This window comes from Aspergillus nidulans, chromosome IV, assembly GCF_000011425.1.
Source record: "Aspergillus nidulans FGSC A4 chromosome IV".
Lineage (NCBI taxonomy): Eukaryota > Fungi > Ascomycota > Eurotiomycetes > Eurotiales > Aspergillaceae > Aspergillus > Aspergillus nidulans.
In genome coordinates, this window is record NC_066260.1 from 185789 (window position 1) to 210665 (window position 24877).

General features: G+C 51.9%; 11 protein-coding genes across 11 annotated transcripts, besides 1 other annotated feature; 7 read left to right on the forward strand and 4 right to left on the reverse strand.

Moving 5' to 3' along the window:
* Positions 1-24877: part of a sequence feature (contig 1.128 1..280307(-1)) that runs on past both edges of the window.
* ANIA_07361 (glutamate--tRNA ligase MSE1) lies at positions 858-2622 on the reverse strand (the record flags this gene model as incomplete). Its single annotated transcript, XM_675538.2, has 5 exons — positions 858-1689; positions 1740-1994; positions 2043-2468; positions 2540-2543; positions 2582-2622. The coding sequence occupies 5 exons, from the start codon at positions 2620-2622 to the stop codon at positions 928-930; spliced, it is 1488 nt and encodes a 495-aa protein (XP_680630.1). The 3' UTR covers positions 858-927.
* ANIA_07360 (putative DnaJ domain protein (Mas5)) lies at positions 3321-4905 on the forward strand. The gene is made up of 3 exons (XM_050611866.1): positions 3321-3448; positions 3483-4093; positions 4144-4905. Exons 1-3 carry the CDS (start codon positions 3410-3412, stop codon positions 4700-4702), a joined length of 1209 nt encoding a protein of 402 aa, XP_050467844.1. The 5' UTR covers positions 3321-3409; the 3' UTR covers positions 4703-4905.
* Positions 5803-7410, forward strand: ANIA_07359 (protein CYP5078A3; the record flags this gene model as incomplete). Its single annotated transcript, XM_675536.1, has 2 exons — positions 5803-6117; positions 6181-7410. The coding sequence occupies 2 exons, from the start codon at positions 5803-5805 to the stop codon at positions 7408-7410; spliced, it is 1545 nt and encodes a 514-aa protein (XP_680628.1).
* ANIA_07358 (IlvD/Edd family dehydratase) lies at positions 8606-10654 on the forward strand (the record flags this gene model as incomplete). The annotated part of the gene is made up of 3 exons (XM_675535.1): positions 8606-9196; positions 9244-9398; positions 9445-10654. The coding sequence occupies 3 exons, from the start codon at positions 8606-8608 to the stop codon at positions 10652-10654; spliced, it is 1956 nt and encodes a 651-aa protein (XP_680627.1).
* On the forward strand, positions 12264-12864 carry ANIA_07357 (uncharacterized protein; the record flags this gene model as incomplete). Its single annotated transcript, XM_675534.2, has 1 exon — positions 12264-12864. The coding sequence occupies exon 1, from the start codon at positions 12373-12375 to the stop codon at positions 12862-12864; it is 492 nt and encodes a 163-aa protein (XP_680626.1). The 5' UTR covers positions 12264-12372.
* ANIA_07356 (acyl-CoA thioesterase) lies at positions 13335-13905 on the reverse strand (the record flags this gene model as incomplete). The annotated part of the gene is made up of 2 exons (XM_675533.2): positions 13335-13767; positions 13829-13905. The coding sequence occupies 2 exons, from the start codon at positions 13903-13905 to the stop codon at positions 13335-13337; spliced, it is 510 nt and encodes a 169-aa protein (XP_680625.2).
* On the forward strand, positions 14775-16428 carry ANIA_10930 (putative FAD-dependent oxygenase; the record flags this gene model as incomplete). The annotated part of the gene is made up of 4 exons (XM_050611867.1): positions 14775-15020; positions 15079-15295; positions 15342-15739; positions 15784-16428. The coding sequence occupies 4 exons, from the start codon at positions 14775-14777 to the stop codon at positions 16426-16428; spliced, it is 1506 nt and encodes a 501-aa protein (XP_050467845.1).
* Positions 16723-18500, forward strand: ANIA_10936 (pseudouridine synthase family protein; the record flags this gene model as incomplete). The annotated part of the gene is made up of 2 exons (XM_050611868.1): positions 16723-16965; positions 17025-18500. 2 exons carry the CDS (start codon positions 16723-16725, stop codon positions 18498-18500), a joined length of 1719 nt encoding a protein of 572 aa, XP_050467846.1.
* Positions 18812-19962, reverse strand: ANIA_07354 (ribosomal 60S subunit protein L32). The gene is made up of 5 exons (XM_675531.2): positions 19899-19962; positions 19797-19836; positions 19463-19587; positions 19252-19373; positions 18812-19182 (listed from the first exon to the last, which is right to left on the reverse strand). The coding sequence occupies exons 2-5, from the start codon at positions 19834-19836 to the stop codon at positions 19074-19076; spliced, it is 396 nt and encodes a 131-aa protein (XP_680623.1). The 5' UTR covers positions 19899-19962; the 3' UTR covers positions 18812-19073.
* Positions 20157-21548, reverse strand: ANIA_07353 (Gfo/Idh/MocA family protein; the record flags this gene model as incomplete). Its single annotated transcript, XM_675530.1, has 5 exons — positions 20157-20665; positions 20731-21020; positions 21163-21341; positions 21440-21465; positions 21518-21548. The coding sequence occupies 5 exons, from the start codon at positions 21546-21548 to the stop codon at positions 20157-20159; spliced, it is 1035 nt and encodes a 344-aa protein (XP_680622.1).
* ANIA_07352 (uncharacterized protein) lies at positions 23627-24816 on the forward strand (the record flags this gene model as incomplete). Its single annotated transcript, XM_675529.2, has 2 exons — positions 23627-23816; positions 23884-24816. 2 exons carry the CDS (start codon positions 23627-23629, stop codon positions 24534-24536), a joined length of 843 nt encoding a protein of 280 aa, XP_680621.1. The 3' UTR covers positions 24537-24816.

The window sequence follows — 24877 nt, forward strand, 5'->3', positions numbered from 1 at the left end:
TTGAGGCGCGCCGGCTGGAAGGTCCAGGCCGGCTTTAACGACGATCCTTCGTCGCAACCGATGACGGCAAGATGAATGGTGACTTGGAGGACGTTGTTGTCAAGCTGCCATGCATAAACTTGGTTGATGGCGATTGCTTTGACTTCGAGCAGGAGCTTGCCTGGGTCTGGGGAGAAGGTTAGACGGGTCGGATGAGTGCTGCTCCTTGCGTAAGGAGAATTGCTGCTAGATGGTTGTCCATGAATGCAATAATACGAGCAACAGGAGAGATCTTTTGTCTTTCGATGGCAGGAAGAACCCTGATGAGGAAGTGAAAAATGAATGCCATTTATCTCAGTTTGAGGGTGTTTTATCCAGGACAAGCGGGCTTTAGCTACAGAGTCCGGGTGGGTTTGAATGCAACGGGCTTAACAAGTCTCGCGGGCTTCATTCCAGGTGTCAGTCCAGGCGTCCAGCATATATGGCTAGTGGGTAGTGGTCAGGACTAATCCTGTTGACCATGCGACGGTTAGCCTCCCCTTCTGCCCATACGCCTGTCCAGGGGCGCCTTGGGCTTCGAAACTCCACAGAGGGCATTCGTGGTATGCCTACAGTTGCATCTAATCACTGAGACCCCGAAGTGACCTTTTTTAGTTGATCTGTACATAGTTAGTAGACTTCAGTCTGGGACAAGGTGGCGCAAGGGCGAAGTCCAGAGGTTAGCCCTAACTTCTCCGTACAGCGAGTTAAATGAAGAGAACCGTGTATGTCTGAACTCGATTCCAAATGGACAAGTCCAACAGGTCTAGACCCCAAGGTTCTAAACCCCTCTTGTAGCCGTGTAAAAATTTTCATCGTTAGGAGAATAGACTGAAGTCCGATAGACAAGGTATTGTACATTTGCGGTATAATGATATACATTATGTTCTATACACAGCTTGATAGAGCTTAGCTGGCTGACGGTAAGGACGGGTGAGGCGTCCATGAATGGCCTTTGGTCTGTGCCTTATTCGCGGACCCAGTCTTCGGCTCAAGCCCCTTTTCCTTCATTAACCTAGCAGCAACAGGAGAAACAGCACCGTCCTCCGTCGTCAACTTCCTCGCCTCCTCCAGTCTCTTCAATGTCTCTTCACGTCCTAGAATGATCATTATCTCCGGGACTGTTGGACCAGAGGCACCTGCCGACAACGCCCAGCGGAGGTAGTGGTACAGCTCTTTCTTGAATTTCTTCTCTGCATCAACAGTCATCACCTCCTCAGGAACCGCGCTTGCGGCGTCGTAAGTTGCGAAGTTTTCCCTCAGCGTTTCTAGGGTCCAGTGTGATTTAGGGATGAGAGTCACGGCGGCAGCAGCAGTATGGAGCGAGGAAAATGGAATAACAAATTGTATCACCGCACGGTCATATGGGGGCCGGGAGATATCTGTTGTGAAGAAAGTAGAATTGCGAGCGACAAATTCCTTTGGATTTGTGTAGTTTTTGGCATCTGCTTTGATGAGTGGAGTAATCATGTCCACGAGAGGGCGCGACTGCAGGATCTGTGAGAGCTGCTCTGGTGATGCAGTTGACTGGACGACTTTGGCGACGGCAGAAATCATCTCATTAACTTGGGGCATGTTGCCGTCCACATAGCGTTTGACGTGTGCGGACTGGAGAAACCAGAGTTTCTCGAAGGCGACAGTGGTGTTGCCGCGGGTGAATTTGAGAGTGAACTAGCGAGTCAGTCTATAAAACTGCAGTCGATGGGTTATGGTGGCCTTACACGGTGCTCCAGCTTCTTAAGGTCAAAGATATCATTCTTCTCCTTGTGTGACCACCCCAACAGCGCGGCAAAATTTAGCAAAGGTTCAGGAAATACGCCCTGATCTCTGAAATGTGACAGATCGATATCAGCATTGCGCTTGCTGAGCTTTTGCCCTGAATGGTCCACCAGCAGAGGTACGTGGGCGAAGCGTGGCGCCTTCCAGCCAAAACATTTATATAACAGAACATGCAGAGGAGTCGACGACATCCATTCCTAGGCGCGTCAATACCCGCCCACTAGCTTTTTTTTTTTTAAACTTACAGTGCCACGAATAACGTGGGTAATTTCCATGAGATGGTCATCCACAACATTCGCCAAATGATAGGTAGGATAGCCGTCGGATTTGATCAGGATAGGATCATCGTAAACACGGTCGATAAGATCCAACTTGGTGGGCGGGCCCTTGTGTCCTGTCTCGCCATACACAAGATCATCGTAAACAGGGTATCTGTACGGGTGGTCCTCAACTCTCAACCGAATGACGTGCGACTCCCCTAGAGCTGCCCGTTCTTCCGAATGTGCAGGCAACAGGCTGGCGCATTTCCTATCATACCCCGGAGGAAGGCCCGCTTGGCTTCGATGTCTCGCGTGGGCGTCCAGCCGCTCCGGGGAGCAAAAGCATCGGTATGCGTGGCCGCGCTGAATCAACTTCTCGGCGTACTTGCGATGAATTTCTGTTCGTTCAGACTGAATGTACAATCAGTCAGTCCCCACGGTAAAGATAATAAAGTTAATAATGAGGCGCCGAGAAAACTCACCTGTCTATACGGACCGTAATCCCCTCCAACAATGGGACCTACAGCTCCATCAGCGTTGGCCCCGCCAGGGCTGATCGCAGCATTTTGTACCTTCATCCCATTGTAATCCGGCCCAATGAAGATCATCATACAGTCTTTGTTCCGCGTCGGGGATCGTCCGTTTCTAATGTACCCAATCCATCAGCGTCCGATTCTCATGGGGTATCGCTCCGCGCACCTGATCTGTATCTTCAATCCGAAGTATGAACTTCCCATTTGTGCGCTTGGCCAGCAAATAGTTGTATAAGGCAGTGCGGAGAGATCCTAGATGAAGGTATCCGGTCGGCGACGGCGCGAATCGCGTCCTGGCTGGCATCGAGGGGAGCTTGGATTTCTTGCCATGCGATATGGCGGGCGTGGAACTGTTGTACCAGCGGCATTGCATGCATGTCCAGGACCGGCGGGCGAGAAGCCCGGAGCGTAAACTCCTCATCTTAAATATATGCGCGTGAAATTGGAGCGAAGTCCTGCGGCCGATACGTAGAAAGCCGTCGGTGATCGGTGGAGGCGGCGAGAAGGAGCAAAAAAGATAAGGCGGAATTTTCGGGCTTAGCATCCAACAACACTTCAATCCAACTCATTCCTCAAACAGACGTGTTCCCTTCTACCCTATTTTTGTATATAATTACTCTTCGTCACTGTTCTAGTCAGATTTCTCTCAGACGCTTTCAGTATGATCCAGCAACCGACCAAACTCTACGCCTGCTAACGATCTCCAGTGTCTTCAGCTCAGGCTGACCTCTACGGTATTTAGTTCACTTGCGCGTTTTTATTTCTCGACTAACTTAACTGCAATAGAGGTCCTACAGGTATCCCGCGACGCGTCACAAGATGAAATCCGAAAAGCCTACCGCAAAGTACGGCCCCGACGTCCGGCTCAACCACAACAGCTAACCGAATATAGGCCGCCCTAGCAAACCACCCGGATAAATTCCCCGAAGAAGAACGAGATGCCGCGTCGGTTCGGTTTCAGGAAGTCCAGCAAGCGTACGAAATTCTTAGCGACGATGACAAGCGACATCTCTATGATACACATGGCATGGGCGCCTTCAACGGCTCCGGTGAGCCGGGGATGAACGGCGGCCCCGACCTCGATGATATCCTCGCGCAGATGTTTGGAATGGGAGGCATGGGCGGTATGCCCGGGATGGGCGGCATGCCGAGGCCACGACAGAGCCCGGACGAAGAGCAGAAATACGAAGTCAGCTTGGAAGAGCTCTACAGGGGCAAGACAGTCAAATTCGCGAGCACGAAGAACGTGATTTGCAGTTTGTGTAAGGGCAAGGGTGGCAAAGAGAAGGCGACGGCGAAAAAGTGTTCTACTTGTGATGGCCACGGCTTCAAAGAAGTCCTCACGCGCATGGGTCAATTCTTGACCAAGTCTACCCAGACCTGCACAACCTGCAATGGCGATGGCCAGTTCTTCGCAACTAAGGACAAGTGCAAGAAGTGCAAGGGCAAGAAGACGACCGAGGAGAGAAAGATCCTGGAAATCTACATTCCCCGGGGAGCAAAGTACGTCCTTCGGCTTGCGCTCATTAACATGACAAAGCTAAAAATCACAGGGATGGCGACCGAATCATCCTAGAAGGCGAAGCAGACCAGGTCCCTGGCCAGGAGCCCGGCGATATTATCTTCCAGCTCGAAGAAGAGAAGCACCCAGTCTTCACGCGCGCGGGCGCAGACCTCAAGGCCACAATCGACATCACACTTGCCGAGTCACTGACAGGCTTCTCCCGCGTCGTCCTCAAACACCTTGACGGCCGCGGCATCGAACTTGCACACCCGAAACCCGGCCACAGCCAGATTTTGTCGCCCGGCCAAGTCCTCAAAGTCCCCGGCGAGGGAATGCCGATCAAGCGCTCCGACGCCCGCGGCGACCTCTACTTAATTGTAAACGTTAAATTCCCTGATGAGAATTGGAAGCCCTCGCCTGCTGTTCTGGAACGGCTGAAAGAGATGCTTCCCAAGCCTGGTCCACAGATCCAGGCAGACACCGTCGATGAAGTCGAGTACGACCCTAAAGGAAACGTAGAGGAATTTGGCTCGAAGGATCCGTCTGGTGGAGACGCGTGGGAGGATGACGATGAGGAGGGCGAAGGGGCACAGTGTACGACACAGTAATTTGACGTCAAGTCCTCGCTTTTGGCATTGTGGTTTCTTTGCTTGTCATATTTGATACCATTCCGGATTTTCGTGTCTTTGAGGGTTCTTCATGAGACGATAGATTAGATGCATGCACTCACACTCATCTCCGGCATCAAGGCGTTGGGGTGTTTGTCCAGGTGGTTATGAATATGAACATGAATGAAGATAGGGGCACTGGTTCCCGCATCCTCACCACTCCATACAATTCAACACCGCTCTACACCGCAATAAGCACTACTGGTATCAACCAATATCAACCATCACAAGATATCCCCATTATGCGGAGATGCTCCACTTCTAATGGCTCCATACTCCCCGGATATCGGATTCGAACACATCGGAACCCAGCTTACAACCACAAACAAAGTGATTCGACGAGGGCCCCAACCCGCCTCCTAGAAGACATTGAGCAGGAATCTGCATCCGATTACCAGACGAAGAGTCCGTCATTCAATCAAACCTTGTTCTCTCAAAATCGGGTACGTATCGGAAGCAGAGTGTATATGTAGTGTCCTCAAGCACAGATCCTATCCCAAAACGTCGAGTTTCGGAAGCGTACTTTTGCGCCTAAGACGGTTCCAGTTAGAAAGCAAACCCTTTTTACAGACGACCCAGACTTACTAGTTTGCGACGTTCTTAAAGAGGAAAAGAGTGCCCAATAGTGTAAGTGCTGGGTTGGCTTTTGTGGCTGGCACGGAGATCCCCCGCAGCAGGATGGTTTCCCCGCAAGCAATCCGGCTCCAACCCGCCTGAAAGCCCTAGAATCTTAGGTAGAATAGTTGGAGACTTAGCTGCGAATGTCAAATAAGCGTTGGCCATTGCTATCTTCACTCCCTGCCGATAATGCAGCATTTATCGGAACGACGCGAGCCCAGCTCGGAAGAGAGTGGTGGGTAGCAGCAACTGAGCAAACTGGCTAGAATGATAGGAGTGGACCGATGGGTTGACTAGGAATGCTTGGAGGTGGTGGCTATATAAGTCCTTATCCTATTGTCTCTTGTCCTTGGGTCTTGAGACATCTTCTCAACTGGAAACTTTCCGACTTCCTAGATCTGAACGTTGACTGTCTCTTCATCATGCCCACCACCCTCTCCACCCTTCAATCCTCTCTTCCTCTTCCTCTACCAGTCCTCGCCATCATCGCCCTCTTCCTCCTCCGATTCATTTGGCGCAGATTCGGCTCTGGCCTACGGGGTATTCCCGGCCCAGCACTGGCGAAATGCACGAGGCTCTGGAAACTGCACAGCGTCTGGAAGGGCGACCACCATCTGACAGAGATCAACTTGCATCGACAGCACGGCCCGCTCGTGCGTATTGGGCCACGACATGTCTCTGTCGCAGATCCAAAGGCTATCCCCGTGATTTACGGGCTGAATAAGGGGTTCACGAAGGTATGTCCCCCATCCTTGCCGAAAGTGTCGGGCTGTTACGAGGCTGACTTGCTTCGCGTACAGACGGGCTTCTACCCCATCCAATGCATATCATGGAACAAAAAGCCGCAGATGAACTTGTTCTCAACGCGCGACGAGCAATTTCACCGCGACCAGAAACGGCCCGTTGCAAATGCATACAGCATGACTTCTCTACTCGAACTGGAACCAGCGGTCGACTCCTGCACGGCCATATTCCTTTCCCGGCTGCGCGACTTTGCGGGCAAGAAGAGACCTGTTGATCTAGGAACCTGGCTGCAGTACTACGCCTTCGACGTCGTCGGCGAATTCACTTTCGCAAAGAAGCTCGGGTTCCTAGAAGAAGGACGCGACGTGGACGACATGATGGCCGGGATACAGGGGATCCTGGCGTACGCGAGTTTGATCGGGCAGGTTCCCGAGGCGCACAAGGTTCTGTTAGGGAACCCGCTGATGCCGATTTTAATGCCGAGTATGGAGAGCTGGAACCAGGTCCTGCAGTTTACGCTGAAGCAAGTGAACTCGCGGACGAGTTTAGCACGGGACGGGGAGCTCGATAAAGGCGACCTGGAGGAGGGGAAGGATATGCTAAGCCGGTGGATGGCGATCCATGTCGCTGATCCAGAGAAGATGAGCACCCGCGATGTGATTGTGCATCTGTCGACCAACGTCTTTGCGGGCTCGGATACAACGGCTATTGCGCTGCGGGCGATTATGTATTTCCTTCTGAAGAATCCCGACAAGATGGAAAAGGCTGTGGGGGAGATCGAGGCCGCTGATAGCGCGGGACGCTTGAGCAGCCCTATCTCGTACAAAGAGTCGATGACGCACTTGCCTTACCTGGGGGCCGCGATCAAAGAGGCCATGAGGCTTCATCCGTCCGTGGGGTTGATCCTGGAACGACATGTGCCAGAGGGTGGAGTCACGGTCTGCGGGAGGTATATCCCTGCCGGAACGACCGTTGGCATCAACGCTTGGGCTCTGCACCACGACGAGAAGGTGTTTCCGAGCCCCGGGGCATTTATGCCCGAACGGTGGCTGGAGAGCCCGCCTGCGAAATTGAAGGAGATGGAGCAGAGCTTCTTTGCCTTTGGTGCTGGGTCAAGGACTTGTGTGGGTAAGAATATCTCGCTCATTGAGATGCACAAGATCATCCCGCAGCTGCTGAGGGATTTCACCTTCCGGTTGCATAGACCAGGCGACGAGTGGAAGACAAAGAACGCTTGGTTTGTGCAGCAGGAGGGTCTTGTTGTTGATCTTGAGAGGAGGAGGTGATATCCAGACATTCATTGTGCATTGTAATTAGCATAGCTCAACAATCGGACTCGAAGTTCATAGTCTATAATTGCGGATGTCTTCTCCAGTCTAGAGAGACATACCAGCCTGGAACATAGGCATAGTCATGCATAGTCATGTATAGTCAGAAGATTTGGCGGTACATGTACGAACCCCCCATGTCAAAGAAGCACTACCACGGGTCTGACGTCTTGTTCCACGCCAGATATCCCCTTGCAGCCCGCATTCATGGCGTTACACACCCCTATAGACGGCTTGTACCGCATAACCGCATTATTCTCCTTGGCGTACCGCATGTGTCACTGAGCCTGAGGCTAGATCGATCAACAAATCGCAGGAACCAGTCATGATGGGGGGTCCTAATGGGAGTCATGATGGGTAGATCGCGCTTACCCTTTTTGGGGATTTCATACCGCCACATCCACGTGGGGGATGTGGCGGAATCCAAAAGGGAAAGAGCACGATGTTGCCTTACTCAGAGTATGCGCCCTGCCCTATTGGTGTTCCATTGGATGGCATTAGAGGCATCAGAGGCCTATTGGTCATCCCATTGGTCACCATCGACAGACCGTTACTCAGAGTAGATCAGTCAACTGGTTTACTGACCAGTGGTGCTGTGCTGGTAGTGCGGGTGCCGTATGAGCCCCATGAGAAATCCAGCACTGCGCATTGGTACGAAGCAGCAAGCGGAGAGATTTCCAACGCTTATGACGTTTGATATTCTGGAGTGTGGATTCTGGTGACTGTAACCCCCACGCGACGCCGACTCTGGAGAAGAGAGCGTGGGGTTGTGCCTATTAATGGATCCATGTACGGTACCGCATTGGGGTCTGACTCGGAACCTGACCAGGTTTTCCCTGCACGATCAAGCCGACATTGGGAGTTAGAGAGTGCAAAATTGGTTAGGTCAATTGCGACTCGTTCAGCGAGTTGTCTGCCGGCTGTATAAATCATCCTTTTTCCTGTCTGCGCTGTCGATTCTCGGGACGAAGAAAACAACTCTTTTCGGGCCCACGGCGTTCTCCATCGGACATTCGCCGGTCTTGCAGATTCGGCTGCGACCCCACCGCAGATGGTTAGCCGGGACACGCGATTTATAAGGTGAGACCGGTCACCTACCGGTTGAGATAATGAGGACTGAGTAGCGTTGAACATATAGACGATCCCATTAAGAATGCCCTGCCAGTCAAAATGCGAAGGCTGCGCTTGCGGCTCGGCTAGCAGCCAGAGCGCAAGCGCGGTCAATATTGAAGACCTCGACAAGGAGCTCGAAGCGCTCAGGAAGCGAACCATCGAGCTGGAGAAAGTGCGCGCATCGGCCAAAAAGGTGTCGTCCCTATCCAGTACACTCGGCGCCGGTCGTAAGCTGCGATCGACAACATGGTTCAACTCGGGCGATGCAGGGATGACCGCCCTGTACATCGAGCGGTACCTCAACTATGGCGTTACGAGGGAGGAGCTCATGGCGGGCAAGCCAATTATTGGCATCGCACAGACTGGGTCTGATATCTCGCCGTGCAATCGATACCATATTGAGCTTGCGAAGCGGGTGCGAGAGGGAATCAGAACGGCCGGTGGCATCGCGTTTGAATTCCCCACGCATCCAATCCAGGAGACCTCGAGACGGCCGACTGCATGCATTGACCGGAACTTGTCATATCTCGGTCTTGTGGAGATCCTGCACGGTTATCCCATAGACGGCGTGGTGCTCTTGACTGGATGCGACAAGACAACCCCGGCGTGTCTGATGGCCGCGGCCACAATGGTAAGTACTCCATACATCGTTTGCTTTGTTTCTTCTGACATTCGAAGAACATTCCTGCCATCTGTATGAACGTGGGACCGATGATCAACGGGTACCTGAAGAATGAGCTAGCGGGCTCGGGCATGGTGGTCTGGACGGGGAGAGAAATGCATGCTGCTGGCAAGTTAGATGATGAAGGACTAGTGGACTTGATCTCTAGAGGGTATGTGGAAAGCGAGTCTTCGAAGTCTTGTAACTGACGTCCAAAGGGCACCATCGGTAGGGCACTGTAATACGATGGGCACAGCCTCGACCATGAACGCGCTGGCAGAAGCGCTCGGGATGGCTCTGCCAGGATCGGCCGCCATCCCGGCGCCTTATCGCGAACGAGCTCAGTGCGCGTATAAAACAGGTTTACAAATTGTGGAAATGGTGCACGCCGACCGGAAACCTAGCGATATTATGACGCGGGAGGCTTTTGAAAATGTTATTGCTGTCAATACTGCCATTGGCGGTAGCACCAACGCCCCTATCCATATCAATGCTATCGCAAAGCATATGGGCGTTGATATCTCCCTGGACGACTGGGACCAACTAGGGTTTAACATTCCACTTCTGCTCAATATGCAACCAGCAGGAGAATTTCTTGGCGAGGAGTACTACCGAGCGGGAGGCCTTCCGGCTATCATGGCGGAGCTGTTAGATGCTGGGAAGTTGCACCCAGACATTCTTACATGCAACGGACATACCGTCGCTGAGAATGTGAAAGGGCATCACAGCTGGGACCGACGGGTCATCAAGCCGTACAGCGAGCCCCTTATGAAAGACGCAGGATTCGTGCACCTCCAGGGTACCCTATTCGAGTCTGCCATTATGAAAACTTGCGTCATATCAGAGCAGTTCCGGCAGCATTTCCTGGAAAACCCAGACGACCCCAATGCCTTTGAAGGGGCCGTTGTCGTTTTCGACGGGCCAGAGGACTACCATCGCCGATTGGAGGAGGCTCCTATCAATGACAAGAGTATCTTAGTGATGCGCGGGACTGGGCCACTAGGTTATCCTGGCGCCGCAGAGGTGGTCAATATGCACCCTCCTGGGCATTTGTTGCGACAGGGGATCAAGTCGCTGCCATGCATAGGGGATGGTCGACAATCGGGAACTTCCGGATCGCCGTCCATCCTGAACGCCAGCCCTGAAGCCGCTGCTGGAGGCAATCTTGCACTGCTTCGCGACGGAGACAGGCTCCGCGTCGACCTCAACAAACGCCGCGTGGATATCCTTGTCTCGCGAAAAGAACTAGACGAGAGACGAGCGGCATTGGAGGCCGCAGGGGGTTACAGTATCCCGGAGAGCCAAACACCATGGCAGGAGCTCTTCAGGAAGGAGACTAGCCAGTTGAACGAAGGCATGGTGTTACGGGAAGCGGTAAAGTATCAGCGACTGGCTCAGCGATCAGAGACCCTGCGCCATAACCATTGATATCAAGAAACAGATCAAGAAACAGATCAGAAACTGCAGCTGGTTTATGCAAGGGTGCTCTATCGCATGTTGTACTAGATTAGGGATCCATCCTAGAAAACTTGACCTGCAAGTTTTCGACCCATTCTTTGTGTAGAGCTCATTCCCCCTGTCTTCAAGTTGCGAAATGACCAGGCCTCTCTTCGTGATATCACCGGTCGCCAGTGCTCCGTCCAATAACCTAGAGTCCTCACCTTCAAGTCCCAACGCAATCCCGAACGCAATCCGAATGTATATGCGCATCGACGATCTCGGGTGTGACGGCCTTGGTAAAGTTGGACTTGCGATTCCACAATCGACGTAGATAAAAAACCGGCCTGGGCACGACTAGCGGTCACGGTGTTGGACGAGCGGCTTGAGACGATGAGACGACGAGACAACCAGAATAGCGATTAAGCTGGCTAGATGCATACCCATTCCTGCAGCAAGAAGGGGCGCCAAGGGGCCAAGGATTCTTCTTTCAACCCGCTGGGTTGGTCTCGCCATCGCTCGTTCTTGTAGCAGGAACCCCGTCAGCCTGGACTCCTAAGGCCCGAACGATACTTCTGCCTTGGCCAGCCAATTGATCGGCGACGACTGGCACATGGCGACAGCTGTGGCAGATAACGCAAGAACTAACAGCATCCTCAACGTCAGATCAGCGCAGGACAAGAAAACGGGATGTTTGCCACAATAGGGGTGACTCAACAGACTTGGCAAGACTGAGTACCCTCATAGGAGGTACGGGGTCTCTCGACTAGGCATCAGCCCAAACAGTAAACACTTGATTCTTGGATTCCTGATACCGGAGAGTGGAGCTGCCGTGGTCTGCTGAGGGACTTCCCGTCGGATTGGCCTCCCGCTGATTGACTAGCTGAGACGGTGGAACTGGCCGAGCTAGTCTAGCTCCCTAACAAATTTTTACTCTCCACCAAGCCACAACGGACCTCACCTTTCGTTTTCCAAGACCTTAGACTCAGACCGCTCCTCAGCTGGTTTTTTAAGGCTGACCGTCCTCTTCGCTTCCTTTCTTCTTCTGTCAGACAATCAGCATGCTCATTCAACTCGTCTCCCAATCAACTAGGCAGACTCTATCATGCGCCCCTGACGAGCCATAAGAACCGCTGCATCCCTGTGCGCCTTGCAGTCGGGACCACCGCTCTTCCTGAAACCCAATATTCCTCCATATCGTTCTATTCCTGGCATCGTACCGCAGACCGAGTCCTAGGACCGATCTGACGACCGTCTCGCCCAGCATTCTTCCGCCGATTCCACGCTCAACGCCGTCGTCTCGGCCCGGTCTCGATCTCTGCCCTATATCATCCCCTGCGTCCTCGCCGCACGACCAAGTCTCACGAAATTCTTCACTTGGCCACCTGACATCCATCGTCGACTCGGTTCTTGAGCATTCTGAGCATTACTGAGAAATACAGCCCTGGGGGTACCGAGAGCGCTGCAGCAACGGTACTGAGCCCATCCAATTCCTCTTGTTGTCTCGTGATATCAAGGCCTTCATTCCATATCCTTCAAGATGGACATCCACATATAACCGTCGAGCTCTCCCTCGTTTTTGATCTATTTTCCGAAAAGTGAGCGTTTTCTTTCTTGTTGCGCACCTACGATACCCCTCCATATACTATTTCTCTTTTGATTCCGTGGTTTGAAAGCTACCGGTAGCTTTTCATTCCTCTGCACTCGCCATGGCGCCCAATCTCTTCCTTTGCCTGCGCACCGTCTTCTGTCCCACGTACTGGTTCCAGCGTGGACAGCGCATTCAGGGCTCGATCAGCCGCGAAGAGCACTGGGACTCCCCAGTGCCTGGCATTTACAAATACATCCCCAGTCAGGGATGGCATCTCGTCTGCCGCGACGGTAGCGACTACGACGAGAAAGTTCCGGTCCCTGTGGTCTACTGCCGCATCCTGCACCGGTACCTATTTGAGGACGAAGTCAACGAGCGATGCCGCTGGCATACCGTCACCCTGGACGGAGGCAAGACCGAGAAACTCCTGTTTTTCCAGCTTGACGACGGATACACCTATGTTGCTGGATGGGACTCGAAGGGAAAGTTTATCCCGGGGCCCTACCAGCGCTGGTATCTTGACCCGGAGACCAAGACCATGCAAAAGGTCTTCTTCCCTCCGAGCTCGAACGTTTCTCGAGTCAGCATTACTCCAGACAAGCTCAATTGAACAACACTCCATACAATCATGCCAGATATATCAGGCCTTCAACCATGCCGAGATTACGATTTTTGCCGGACTTAATACGGTTAAACTATTTTAGACTTTTCTTTTATTTTTATTTTTTTTTTGCGTTCGGGTTTGTGAAACTTTGGTCGGAGTTTTATTCCTTGTGATGTTTCTTGTGGTACTCGCGTGTTCGGCCTGGGATAGAAAAGCGATAGAAGCGGTCCTTGTTAGCGTTGTTACGTCATTCTCAATATTCATTCTTGCCTTTTCTGACCTTTTTACTCTTACTCTTTCTTAATACTATTACTGATATGACGGTGGCAAGAATGTCCACTCTATTCTAATATTCTAACCGAATCACGGTCTGACCTATATTATGATTCCGCTCCGATTCCAGCTCAGAGCCAGATAAAACCTTGGCCACGATATGTACACCTCTTTCCATCCCAATCAGTCGCCTCAGCTCTTCCTCAGATCTTACTCTCTTCTTTAACCAGCAACTTTCCCAACGCCTCCCGAATTCCTCTTTCCATTCCACCCTTTGCAGGCCTCATGACTCCCCTCTCACACCAAACATGCGTATAACCGCCAACGACCTTGACGTCCTCCTCGCCCTGCTTAAAAACCCCGACCTCATACGTAACGCTCGTCGAACCCAATTTGTTCACGCGCAATCCTAAATCCAGAATATCTGGGTACGAGACAGACGCAAAGTAGTCGCAGTAGGAGTTCACCATAATGGCGACCTGGCCGGACGGATTGATGTCGTTTTTGGCTGGGGTCGAGGAAGTGTACGAGAAGGGGTCCATGCCGCACTCGGTTATCAGGTAGTGGTTGATGATCGAGTCGAAGAGTTGCGCGTAGACAGTGTTGTTTAGGTGTGCGTACATGTCATTATCGTGCCTTGTTTGTAAAATGTTAGCGGGTGGACATTGTAGGCAAGAAAAAGAGGGAGGTGCTGTACCATCGTGTGCGATAGGTCTGGTGAAAGATGTAGTCCTTGCGCGTGCGGCGGCGCTTAAGGTCAATTTCTCTAGGCATAATGGTCTTGCTCACGTCCTAGGGCTAAAAGTGTGATGTATGAGACTGCGCTCGCTAGAAGTACCTATGTAGAGATACCGGTACGCCAAAGTCGTAAGTAGAGTGAGGTTATGGAGGTAGACGAATATTGCTCCTGCGGGGAGATCAGCCGAGGTCCAGCTGGAGATGCCGTCACTGTTGATATCCCGGGCTTGGCTGCATTAAGCCCAATCCGAGCAAACGTCGATTCATGCATGTAAGATAATCTGATGTAGTTGACTCCAATGAGTATATGCAGATATTCCCCGTAGGGGTTTTGTTAGCGATTGTGGCTTTACAATTTGGTCTCGTACGATACATATACGTGGTTCGAGTTGTTTCATAGATATCAATGGGAGACACCAGCAATGGATATATATAATTCGTTCCATAGTCCCTTACAGCAAACTAATGGCCACAGCCAAGCCACGTTCACCTTTCCACGCAACGTGACCACTCTCGACTGCAAGATGAGTCTAATTATATGCAGAGTATGCAGAGTATGCAAGAGTAGGTACCAGGTACTACTACGGGGTCGGTGGACGATAACCCCGGTCTGTAAACGGACTTACCCTATGGAGTCTTCCAAGCCATTCTCACCATGTCAGCGGGTCATTCGTTCTTTCCCAGCTGGTCTCAATCGAAAGGGAATTATTTCATCTACCGGGTGCGGTCCTCGTTCTCTTTGCTTTACCCAAGGCGTGCCCTTAGGAATGTTTACCCAGCCATCGAGAATGCTGCATGTTTAGCCGGAGAAGTATACATTCCTCTCGCCATTTCATTTATAACACAATCGTTCAGCTATTTACCTTTACCATAACGATTCCATCCGCTTTGCAGCTCACGCCATCATGGGAGCCATGTCTCGCTGGCTCACTGTAGCCGGGCTTACCCTCCTAGTCACGGGCAGCCATGCACAGCTCCTCAGCCGTGACGACATTCAGACCACTCTGGCGCCCCAACTCTCTGCTAACGCGGGCATCTACTTACCCCATGAAGAAGTATTTCAATTGGCGACGGAGAGATGGTCGTATTACCACCCGCCCAACTTCACGGTCGTTGTTGAGGTTGCTGAAGAGCAGGATGTGGCGACGACTGTGAGTCGCTCGCGAATAACTCACGATGAATTAGTCGAACACAGCTGACAAGACGTAGATCAAGTACGCCAATGCAAATAACCTGCCGTTCCTTGCTGTCAACGGTGGACACGGTTCGATCTCGTCGCTGTCGAATATCGATCACGGCATCCAGATTTGGATGCATAAACTCAACTTCGTCCAGATCGCTGAGGATGGCAAAACGGCCACAGTTGGAGGCGGCATCAAATCCGCTGAGTTGATTCCAGCTCTCTTCGCGCAGGGAAAGCACACTGGTGAGCAGCTGATCCGGTGGATTAGAAACTCGGCTAACGTCTGCAGTTCATGGCGTCTGTGAGTGCGTAAGCTATCTTGGACCAGCCCTGGGTGGTGGCCACGGCACGTTGCAAGGCAAATACGGTATGGCTTCCGACCAATTCGTGTCATTACGGATTGCCACAGCAGATGGCGAGATCGTAACCGTTTCGGAGAACGAAGGAGATAGGGATCTGTGGTGGGCGATGCGAGGCGCAGGCCACAACTTTGGAATTGTAACTTCGGTCACCTCGAAGATTTACGACGTACCGGAGCAAGGAAAGTGGGCGTATGAGCAGCTATTATTCACCGGCAACCAGTCCGAGGAGTTGTTCGCTGCATTCAACGAGCTCGCCGATATCCAGCCACCCGGTTTCATGGTTTGGACATACCTCGTGCGCATTCCACCCTTGCATCCAACAGAGGTAAGTCCACTCATCTACTCTGTCAAGCCCGGCTAACACCTCAGCCTATTTACCTGGCCAACTTCATGCGTGAGGCTCTTGACGAAATCGAGCCGGAGCTTATTGACCCTTTCCGGAAGATTTCTCAAAGGCCTGCGCTTGCCAAAACCGTCGGGCTCTATACCGACATTCCCACTTGGATCAACACGGCTGTCAACTCGAGAGGCTGCGCAGCTGAGGCCAACAAGGTGCGGTTCCCCATTGGTTTCCCGCGGTACGACCCCAAGGCACAACAGAGGCTCTTTGACGTTTTCGCAAACGGCACCGCCGGGGGTTCACCATTCAACACTTCTATGATCCTCCTTGAGCAGTACTCCGCGCAGGGCGTCGAGTCTTATCCTCAAAACTCATCGGCGTTCCCTCATCGATACGACGATTTGCTGATCTCGCCCGTTATTGCCTACCTATCTGACAGCGAAGAGGAAGAGGAGGCCGCCGTGGAGTTTGGAGACTTGCTGCGGAATATTCTTCTGAGGACCAGCGAGAATCCAGACGAATTGCACGCATACGTCAACTACGCTTCTGGGTATGAGGGACCCCGGCCATGGTATGGGTACGAGCCGTGGAGGCTTGAAAAGTTGCAGGAAGTGAAGAGGAGGTACGACCCGCAGGGGAAATTCTCGTTCTATGCGCCAATTCCTCTATCATAAAATGTTGAATAGGGTGTCTCCCTTCCATTACTATATATCATTAGTCCTATCTTTAATTGTTCGGTGGAGGGACACTGTGGACGTACGTGATAGATATAGTATGTGTAGGACAAGAAAGGATAAATTATAAATTTCCTGTGGCGCCAGGAACTTCCCGCAAAATAATTTGTGCCCCTCCCTTCCATACTTTCCAGAACCCAGCAACCTTACCAACAAACACCGTTAGCCCTTCTGGCGCCGTCTGCTCGAATCGCCGAGTACCTCGTTCGTCGAGGTAAAATTCCGGCTCCCATCATGTCTCTTGTCCCCGTCGACACCACGCTGAAGGTTCCTCCTCCGGACCCTGTTCAGGAACCACCCAAGGTGGCTATCACGCCATGTGAGGGACTGCCGGTACGCTATTATTTCGAAGGAGGACTGCGTCGCGTGTATCCGTACCACTACACCTACAATACATACTGCAAGGAACGCTGGCGAAACAGGGAGTTGATAGACATCTTCACCTCTGAATTCCGCGACCGCGAACCCGGCTACTACGTACGTTCACACCCACAGAAAATCCTCCCAACATCCGCTGACATTTCATGATAAACTAGAAAAAAGCCCTCGAAAGCGGCAACGTCTGTGTGAACGGTAAGCCCGCCGGCCCGCACACCGTTCTCAAAAATGGCGAGGTCATCTCGCACACCCTCCACCGGCACGAACCCCCCGTAACCGGAAATGAGATTGGCATCATACATGAAACCGACGATTTACTGGTTATCGACAAACCAGCGGGCGTTCCCGTGCACTCAACAGGACGGTACCACTACAACAGCGTGATGGAGATCTTGCGGATCCAGAACGGAGGCGCATATGTGCCACGCCCTTGTAACCGCTTGGACCGGCTGACGAGCGGTGTCATGTTTGTGGGCAAGACAGCGCAGGGGGCGGATCGGATGACTGTGAAATTAAAAGAACGCACCGTGCAGAAGGAGTATGTTGCGCGCGTGAAGGGGCGGTTCCCCGATGGTGTTGTTGTTGTCGACCAGCCGATTATGAGTGTCAGTCCAAAGGTTGGACTGAACCGGGTCAGAGCAACGGGCAAAGAAGCCAAGACGAAGTTCAGGCGGTTGGCGTATTATCCCCCGCCGTCTCCTACTACATCTACTTCCGACGAGGGTGAGAATGCTAGACCAGCAACACCGCCCCCTTCGTACGTCAACGAAAGCGAGGGCTACAGTATTGTCCACTGTTTTCCGCTTACTGGCCGCACGCACCAAATCCGCGTGCATCTACAGTTTCTGGGACACCCGATCAGCAACGACCCGATTTACAGCAATAGACGCGTGTTCGGGCCTGATCTGGGTAAGAATGACTCGTCTGCGGATCTGGACGAGGAAATTATCGATCGGCTGATGGCGATGGGGCGTACGGAGGTCCCGGATATAGGGCCCGTTGAAACGCCGAAACCAAAGCCAGCGCTGTCCACAAAACCACCCTCAGAGCAACCGTCAGGAGAGCAAAGCACGAGCTCAGACAAAGGCGAGGACAAGGACCAGGTCTCCTACCGAACGCACTTCACAACACCTCCTCTTCTCCCGCCTGGGACCTCAGCATCCGTTGTCGAAGCAATAATGACAAAAGAGCACGAGGCAGCCGTGGCCGAATACCAAAAACGCAAGGGTGAAAGACTTTCCGGCGAGAAGTGCGACGTATGCGGGACAGAGCTGTATACCGATCCAGGTGTGCATGAGCTGGGTATATTTTTACATGCGGTTGCGTACTCGGATGCCCACGGCGAATGGAGCTACCGCAGTAAGATGCCCAGTTGGGCACGCCCCCCCAAGGGCGTCGAGGGACCGACGGAGGTGCCGAAGTGGGTTGAGGAGGAAGAAGGGAAGGAAGTCGTTGTTGGCGATGGGGTAGTGCCGGACATCGGAGTTGATGAGGGGGATGTTGCGAAGAATGAGAAAAGGAAGGGGAAGCAGGGTGCTACTGCCCTGGTTGAGGGGGTGGGCATGATTGATATCTCGGCGGCAAGGCAGGCGGAGTCTGAAGATGTTGCCACAGCTGCTGCCGGGACTGCTTGAACGTCAGTTATGGGTGACTGTTGATGGGCGAAGGCTGAGAGAAAAAGCGCTTGTTTGGTTGCGTGCATGTTGCATCAATTGGGAGTTGAATTGGGCTCATTTTCGCTAGACGTTTTCGTATACTCCGGATACTGATTGGAATATACCCAGAATCAGACCTTAGATAATAGACTACGCTGTCAACCCAATGTACTGTCTGAGAGCACCATAAACGAGGAATTCCATCACTCAACAACCTTCAAGTCTTGACACCAATAGAACAGACAGAGCAAGTCTCACACTATCCCTTAAGCACGCAAGCAAGCAAAAATAAACCGAGAAGACCGCGAATCCATTCAACAACTCATTTGGTATTTAAATGGATAGATGGATGGTAGGGTATGTATAACAAAATCGACCCGTGCCATATTCCACCCCTTGTCCTTGTTCGATGGACTTCCTCCAGCCCAGCTCAGCCCAGTCCATTCGTCCGCGACCGCAACCGTAACCGTACCGCAGAGCCCGCGCTTTATCAATTCATTCCCAGAATCATTTTCGCTTTTTTTCGTTTCAGTCAATCGCAACGCAAACCATTTAAGCCTCAGTAGTGACACGGCCACGGGGGTTGGTGACCTTGACACCGAGGGCCTTGGCCTTGGCGATGATGTCGACGCGCTTGCGGGAAGAGACGGCGGAGGCGATCCTAGAGAAGAGCATATTAGTCCTCCAATCGAGTTGATCAAATTCATAGGTTTAGGATTGCGGGACGCACTCAGCAGCGTAGGTGCGGTTGTGCATGAGGAGGAGCTCGACGTCCTTAACGTTGTGAACGAGGAAAGCCTTGTGGCCGGAGGGCATCATGTGCTTGGTCTTCTTGTTGCTACCGTAACCGATCTATTCAGGTATCAATTAGTCTCGCTGTTCATCTTTTTCATGTTTCGATTTGAATCGAACTCGAAAGCGTCTTGTGGCGGGGGACGCACAGAGGGCATGGGAATGTTCGACTTGAAGCGTCTGCGGACACGGTTGTCGATACCCTTAGGCTTGCGCCATGACTCCGGCACGCACTTGAAGCGGTCGGACTGGTGGCGGGTGAAGCGCTTGGTGCCTATATAGATGATCAGTCAGACTTGATCATATAAACGTGTGGTTGACCCGAGTCGCTCGTCAATTATATCCTCCATTCCATTTTCAAACAAAACTGATCGGGCGATCAAGTTTTTCCAGTAAGCCTCCTCTTTTCGTCTTGTGCTATTTTGCAATCCTCCTCTTCCACTCTCAAGGCAGGGCAGCGGGTGATAGGTGGTGGTGACATACGCTTCTTGACGATAGGGACGTGCTTCTTAGCGAGGACCATCTTCACGCAATTGTTAGCATCAATGAACCTCTTGAAAGAGCAGAGTCAAGCAATGAATATACCTTGTCGTTTGTCCCGTTGGCGCTGGAGTTGTCGAACGGTCGAAATCGGTCTCGAAATTTCGCGCTGAGGGTTGGCCGCCCGAGACTGCCAGTGACCCCGTTAGTGCCCTTTGCTAAGCGAGCGGAAAGACCTGTGGGCACGTGATAGGGTTACTGGGCCCTGCCCTACGACTTTCTTATTTTGACTTAGATCATTCATTTTAACTAGCCTAGCCTTTTATAGAACTATACTTTCGATCCCCGTCATGAAGATCATGTTCAGTCTTGCAACTTCAAAGTCTTCCGTCCACCATCCTCGCCACTTCTAAACATCATCTCCAGAACCTCCAGATCCGCCAACGCCTCGTCCGGCACTAATTTCTTGTTCAACTCTCCATTAACGATCGACTCTCCAAATGCTTTGACTTCCTCTTTGACACCGACCCCTTCAAAAGGGATTTCGGTTGCAACACCGTTAACGGTCAATTGATCATCAACCAGCGACACCACACCCTTCTCACACGTAAACTCCAGCACAAAGCTCTTGAATTCAGATCCAAATGAAAGGCTGAATACACCCGCGGCGCCGGATGCCGTCGTCAGCAGCGCGTCGACCGTATCTATAGGCGGCAGGTGTTCCTGTAGTTGGCTTGTCTGCGCGGTCAGACTTTTAAGACTGTTCTTTCCGCGACCAAGGATGAGCCGAACACCAGCCACAGTATGGATGCCGCCATCGAGGAGAAATCCACCTTGATATTCTGGGATTTTACGCCAGGGTGTGTCTATACCTGTTAGCGTGTCGCCTCGACGAATGTCATTGTAGACTGTAGCTGCGACAGAGAATGGGACCTACTAAAATACTTCCCCTCCGTCCCAACCTTATTTCGCACAACGACTCGGAAAGTCTTCACGCCCCCCAATTTCTGCACCTCCTCTGCTGTCTTCAGCCACTTCCGAATGAAGCGGAAGTTTTCCGCGACACCCCAAAACGTCTTGGACTTGTCAACGTTGGCGTTGTCATTGTACCATGCCATCAGGTCCTGCGCGGTAGCAAGGTCCTTGGCGATCGGTTTTTCGGACAAAACGTGCTTCTTAGCAGCCAGGGCTTCCTTGATATATGCCGGTTGCGCGACGATGGGGAGGCTACCAACGTCAGACAAAGTCAGCGCTTCCTCTAACCCAGATATAAGACCCTCCTGGGTCAGCATTTCAACATCGTAGACCCTTAGGGACAATCTAGGCTATGACTTGGGCGTTAGAGCCTGGGACAACAGGTTATACGCACGCCAAAATAACAGCTCCGATATCTTGTCTTGCAAGGAGATCTTGGTAACTCTTCCCTGCGCCTGAGTCATCCGAATACAGATCAACACCCTCAAGGCCTTCTGCCAGACCCTGCGCGGATTTGAGCGAGCGCGAGTATATGGCTTTCAGCGAGAACATCGGCGCTTCTTTAATTGCTGGCTGGATTCGAAATCGTTAGTATTCAGTACCAAGTCAATGCGCTGGTCAATTCGTGAGAATGACAGCCCATTCAGCTGGTGCATTGTAAGGTGACGTACGAGATGTTGCTCACGGGCAAAGATGCCTAATATGTTGTTAGTTTCATATATAGCGACTGAAAGGTTAAAAGAACCAACCGCTGCCAATGATAGCGACGCCAATAGTCATTTTGCTCAGTTCTTGAAATTATCTTACTAGATGAGTGAGAAGGTATCCAAATGAGGTTTCCTTGATCTAATCTGTTGGCGGTCGGAGATATATATCTGATGAGGGCCAAGGTGGGGGTAGCTGTCATCATGGATTCAAACAAGGTCCAGGCTTCTGACCCTGCGTATTGTCGGCTGAACCCGATCTCGCTCCGCTCCAAAGTAGGTAAGACTATGGCAAATCCCCGAAACCTGTCCGGATGCATTGGGCCAGAATAGCGATAGCTCATTAGCCCCGTTGCCTTTGGGGCCGAATTGTACTCACCTAAATATGCACGTCATCGGTATCGCACAGTCGCTTCTCTCCCGCACTGACCAGTCGATAATTCTAGAGTCCATTCTCTATCATGCCTTCAACTACTAGATCATGGCATCTGCATCAACTTGCAATGCTTCTTGCTATCATCATACTGGTTGAGCGGTTCTACAGCAGATGAGATCCTAGCCTTTCGCTCTACCAGGGCCCGCTATGTACAACTCTTGAAAGGCAATGTCATGCTCCATACTTCAAACCCTTCTGATCTCGATACTAAGGACGTCGCAAACCAGGTTGAAAAGCATATACTGCGGTCCGAAGACGACGAGCCCATAGTGTTTAGGGATTGTTGCCAGAGAACTGGCCCTTGCTCGCAGTGCAGTGCACCTGGACGGCTATGTGCCTGACTGCGTACCAACAGTCCCTGACAAATACAGTTCATGACAAAATATGGGGTTTCAAAGTCTGCTACAACCGCTCAAGTGGCCATTATCGCGATGCAGATGGAAAGCCTTTGGTGCGGTGCGCTAGACATCTTGTGCCGTCTTCGTTGTCAGCCTTGTCACTGCCCTCTTATCGGTATCCTACGTAGTTTGCTCCAGTGCAAACTCAGCAATATCTATAGCGGCAAGAACACTAAGAATGGGCTAGCGGGCTGATTGTACTGAGTGAGCACCCAAGCATTCTGTCTGCGACTGCCTCGATAAGCTCTCCCCGCAAGCAACAGCGCCCGCACCAGTGCGTCCCTTATATGTAGGCTGACATTTCATCCTAGGATAGACCAGAAATTGCTACTTTTCTGATCTACGTCCAAGTTCATTAAGGTCAAATCAAGCGCGTAGGGAATGCTTTCCCCCTGGCTTGGGACCTCCTACAAGCGGTACCCGCGCATTCTTATGCTCGGCTGGTATACCCCGCAAAACCTTTCAATGCGAAGGGGACAGCCACCCGTTCTTTGCAAGCTTCCGTGGCCGCACAAGGTCGTAACATTTGAAGCCTTGCCGCGCGAGTATGTAAGGCCCTGGGTAAACTAGGGCGGGTGAGAGTGTATGATTAGCATAAGCTATTGTCAGTAACCAATAATATACCATCATAGGAGAATCAGTAAATGTGCTTTGCATGTGTGGCTGGCTTGAACTACACAGTAGATGCGCAAGGAGGAGTTTCTTAAGTATGAGGCTGGAGACGCTTGGGCAGGCTAGCATAGTATCAAGATCCAACAATGCGAGCTGTGCAGAAGACAAGGATATGATTCGCTGTACACTGCGTGATTTCATATGATTTTTATGGTCTTTTAAATCGTGAATTTCCAGGACATCAATCTAGACCCTTGATAATGACCCATCACAAATGGAGGGAAGTCATGGTGGGGTGCACGTGTTCGTTGTGGAGGACTAAATAGCCGTTGGACAACTTGGGAGGTTAGACAGCGACACCTCGAACAAATTCCCAGCCAGGAATGGGATCGAAACGATCGACAATCATACCTGAAGATCTCCAGACATTGAGCCTACTCCTTCTACGCCGGAGACGAAGATGCCAGCGCACCCCTGACTCGCACTGAAACCCTGACAGAGAGACTATTGACGCTGGTGGCTATAATTAGGCTGTCCCTGCGTTTCGGTCGGTGTTCCAGCCTTCGGTCACAGGCTGTCCTTTGATTCTGCTCCTTAAATCCTTCACCTCCACCTGCGCACTCCGCAGTCTGATTTTTATTCTGAATCTTACTCTTTGTTACTGTTATTTTTTCATGGCTTGACGATACGTTCCGCTACTATAGTATAATGGCGACAACCACAGCAACCGCGTATACATCTACAACGCTAGTCAGCGTGCCTTCGACCTTTGGGACTAATTGTCCGACCTGCGGCCAGGCGCCGGGGTCGCAGTCTCACCCCGCAGAACCCACGCGGCGCCGGGTGAAGGAGTTGGAAGGCCAGGTACAGTTTCTGAATGAGCAGGCTGCGAAAATGTGTAAGTTTGCTTCTATCTGGATCAAGATTACCGCGGGAACCTGCTCCGCTAACTCTTATGTTTACAGCAGAGAAACTGCTCGAATACGAAGCGGAATTACGACGACTCCGTGCGCAAAGCCCAAACCAAGGCCAGAACCAGCCGTCTAGCTTCACCTCGCGAAACGGCTTCTCGATATCGTCTACCTCAACCTCCTCGCACTCGCCGTCGAACTCGCAGTCTCAATCACCCCTGCAAGTCCAGCAGACCCAGAGCCGGCTCTCATCCCTTGCCTCGCTCCTCCCCTACCGCCGTCCCAGCACAGCGTCCTCCCAGCCGCAGTCGCAGTCACAACCACCGGCATCGCCGGGAGCGCAACAATGCCAGCTGGCTCCGTTCACTCAATCCCCGCCTCCGCTCTCACAACCGCGCACCGACACTCCAACACCACGCCCCTCCTTTGAAGAAACCCTCGAGCTTCAGAACGCGCTGAACCGCGAGCAGAGCCTCCGCAAGGCAGCAGAGACCCAACTTACGCAGGCAAGCACCGAGCTGGAAGAATTGACGGCGCAGCTGTTTAGCCAGGCGAATGAAATGGTTGCGCAGGAGCGCAAGGCCCGGGCTAGGCTTGAGGAAAGGGTCGCGGTTTTGGAGAGACGGGATATTGAAAAAAGAAATCGATTGGAGAGATTGGAAAAAGCAATGGAGAGGGTTGAGCGGATTAGGGCGTTGGTTGGGTAGGCTTTCATTCGGTCTTGCATTGCTCAATAAAGCGCGCTGGAGGAGTGGAGTTGGTCTTCTTGCTTTCTGGGCTTTGATTGATATATATACCCTGAGACTCGCTGGTTGTGCATGAGTTTGTTTATTTTTATCTGCGATGGACGGGATTTATGAGTTACGATTACGTGCATGGTTATGGATGGATACGGATATGAATACCTGGGCTCAATTTTTCTCGTTTTGTTATGGATTCAGGCGTTATATACTCCTAGCTGTTGATTATATATCATTAAAGAACCCTCTGAGCTTTTCTTAGTCCCCTTGACTCTCTTCTACAGTCTCAACTTCCTCCAATACACTCA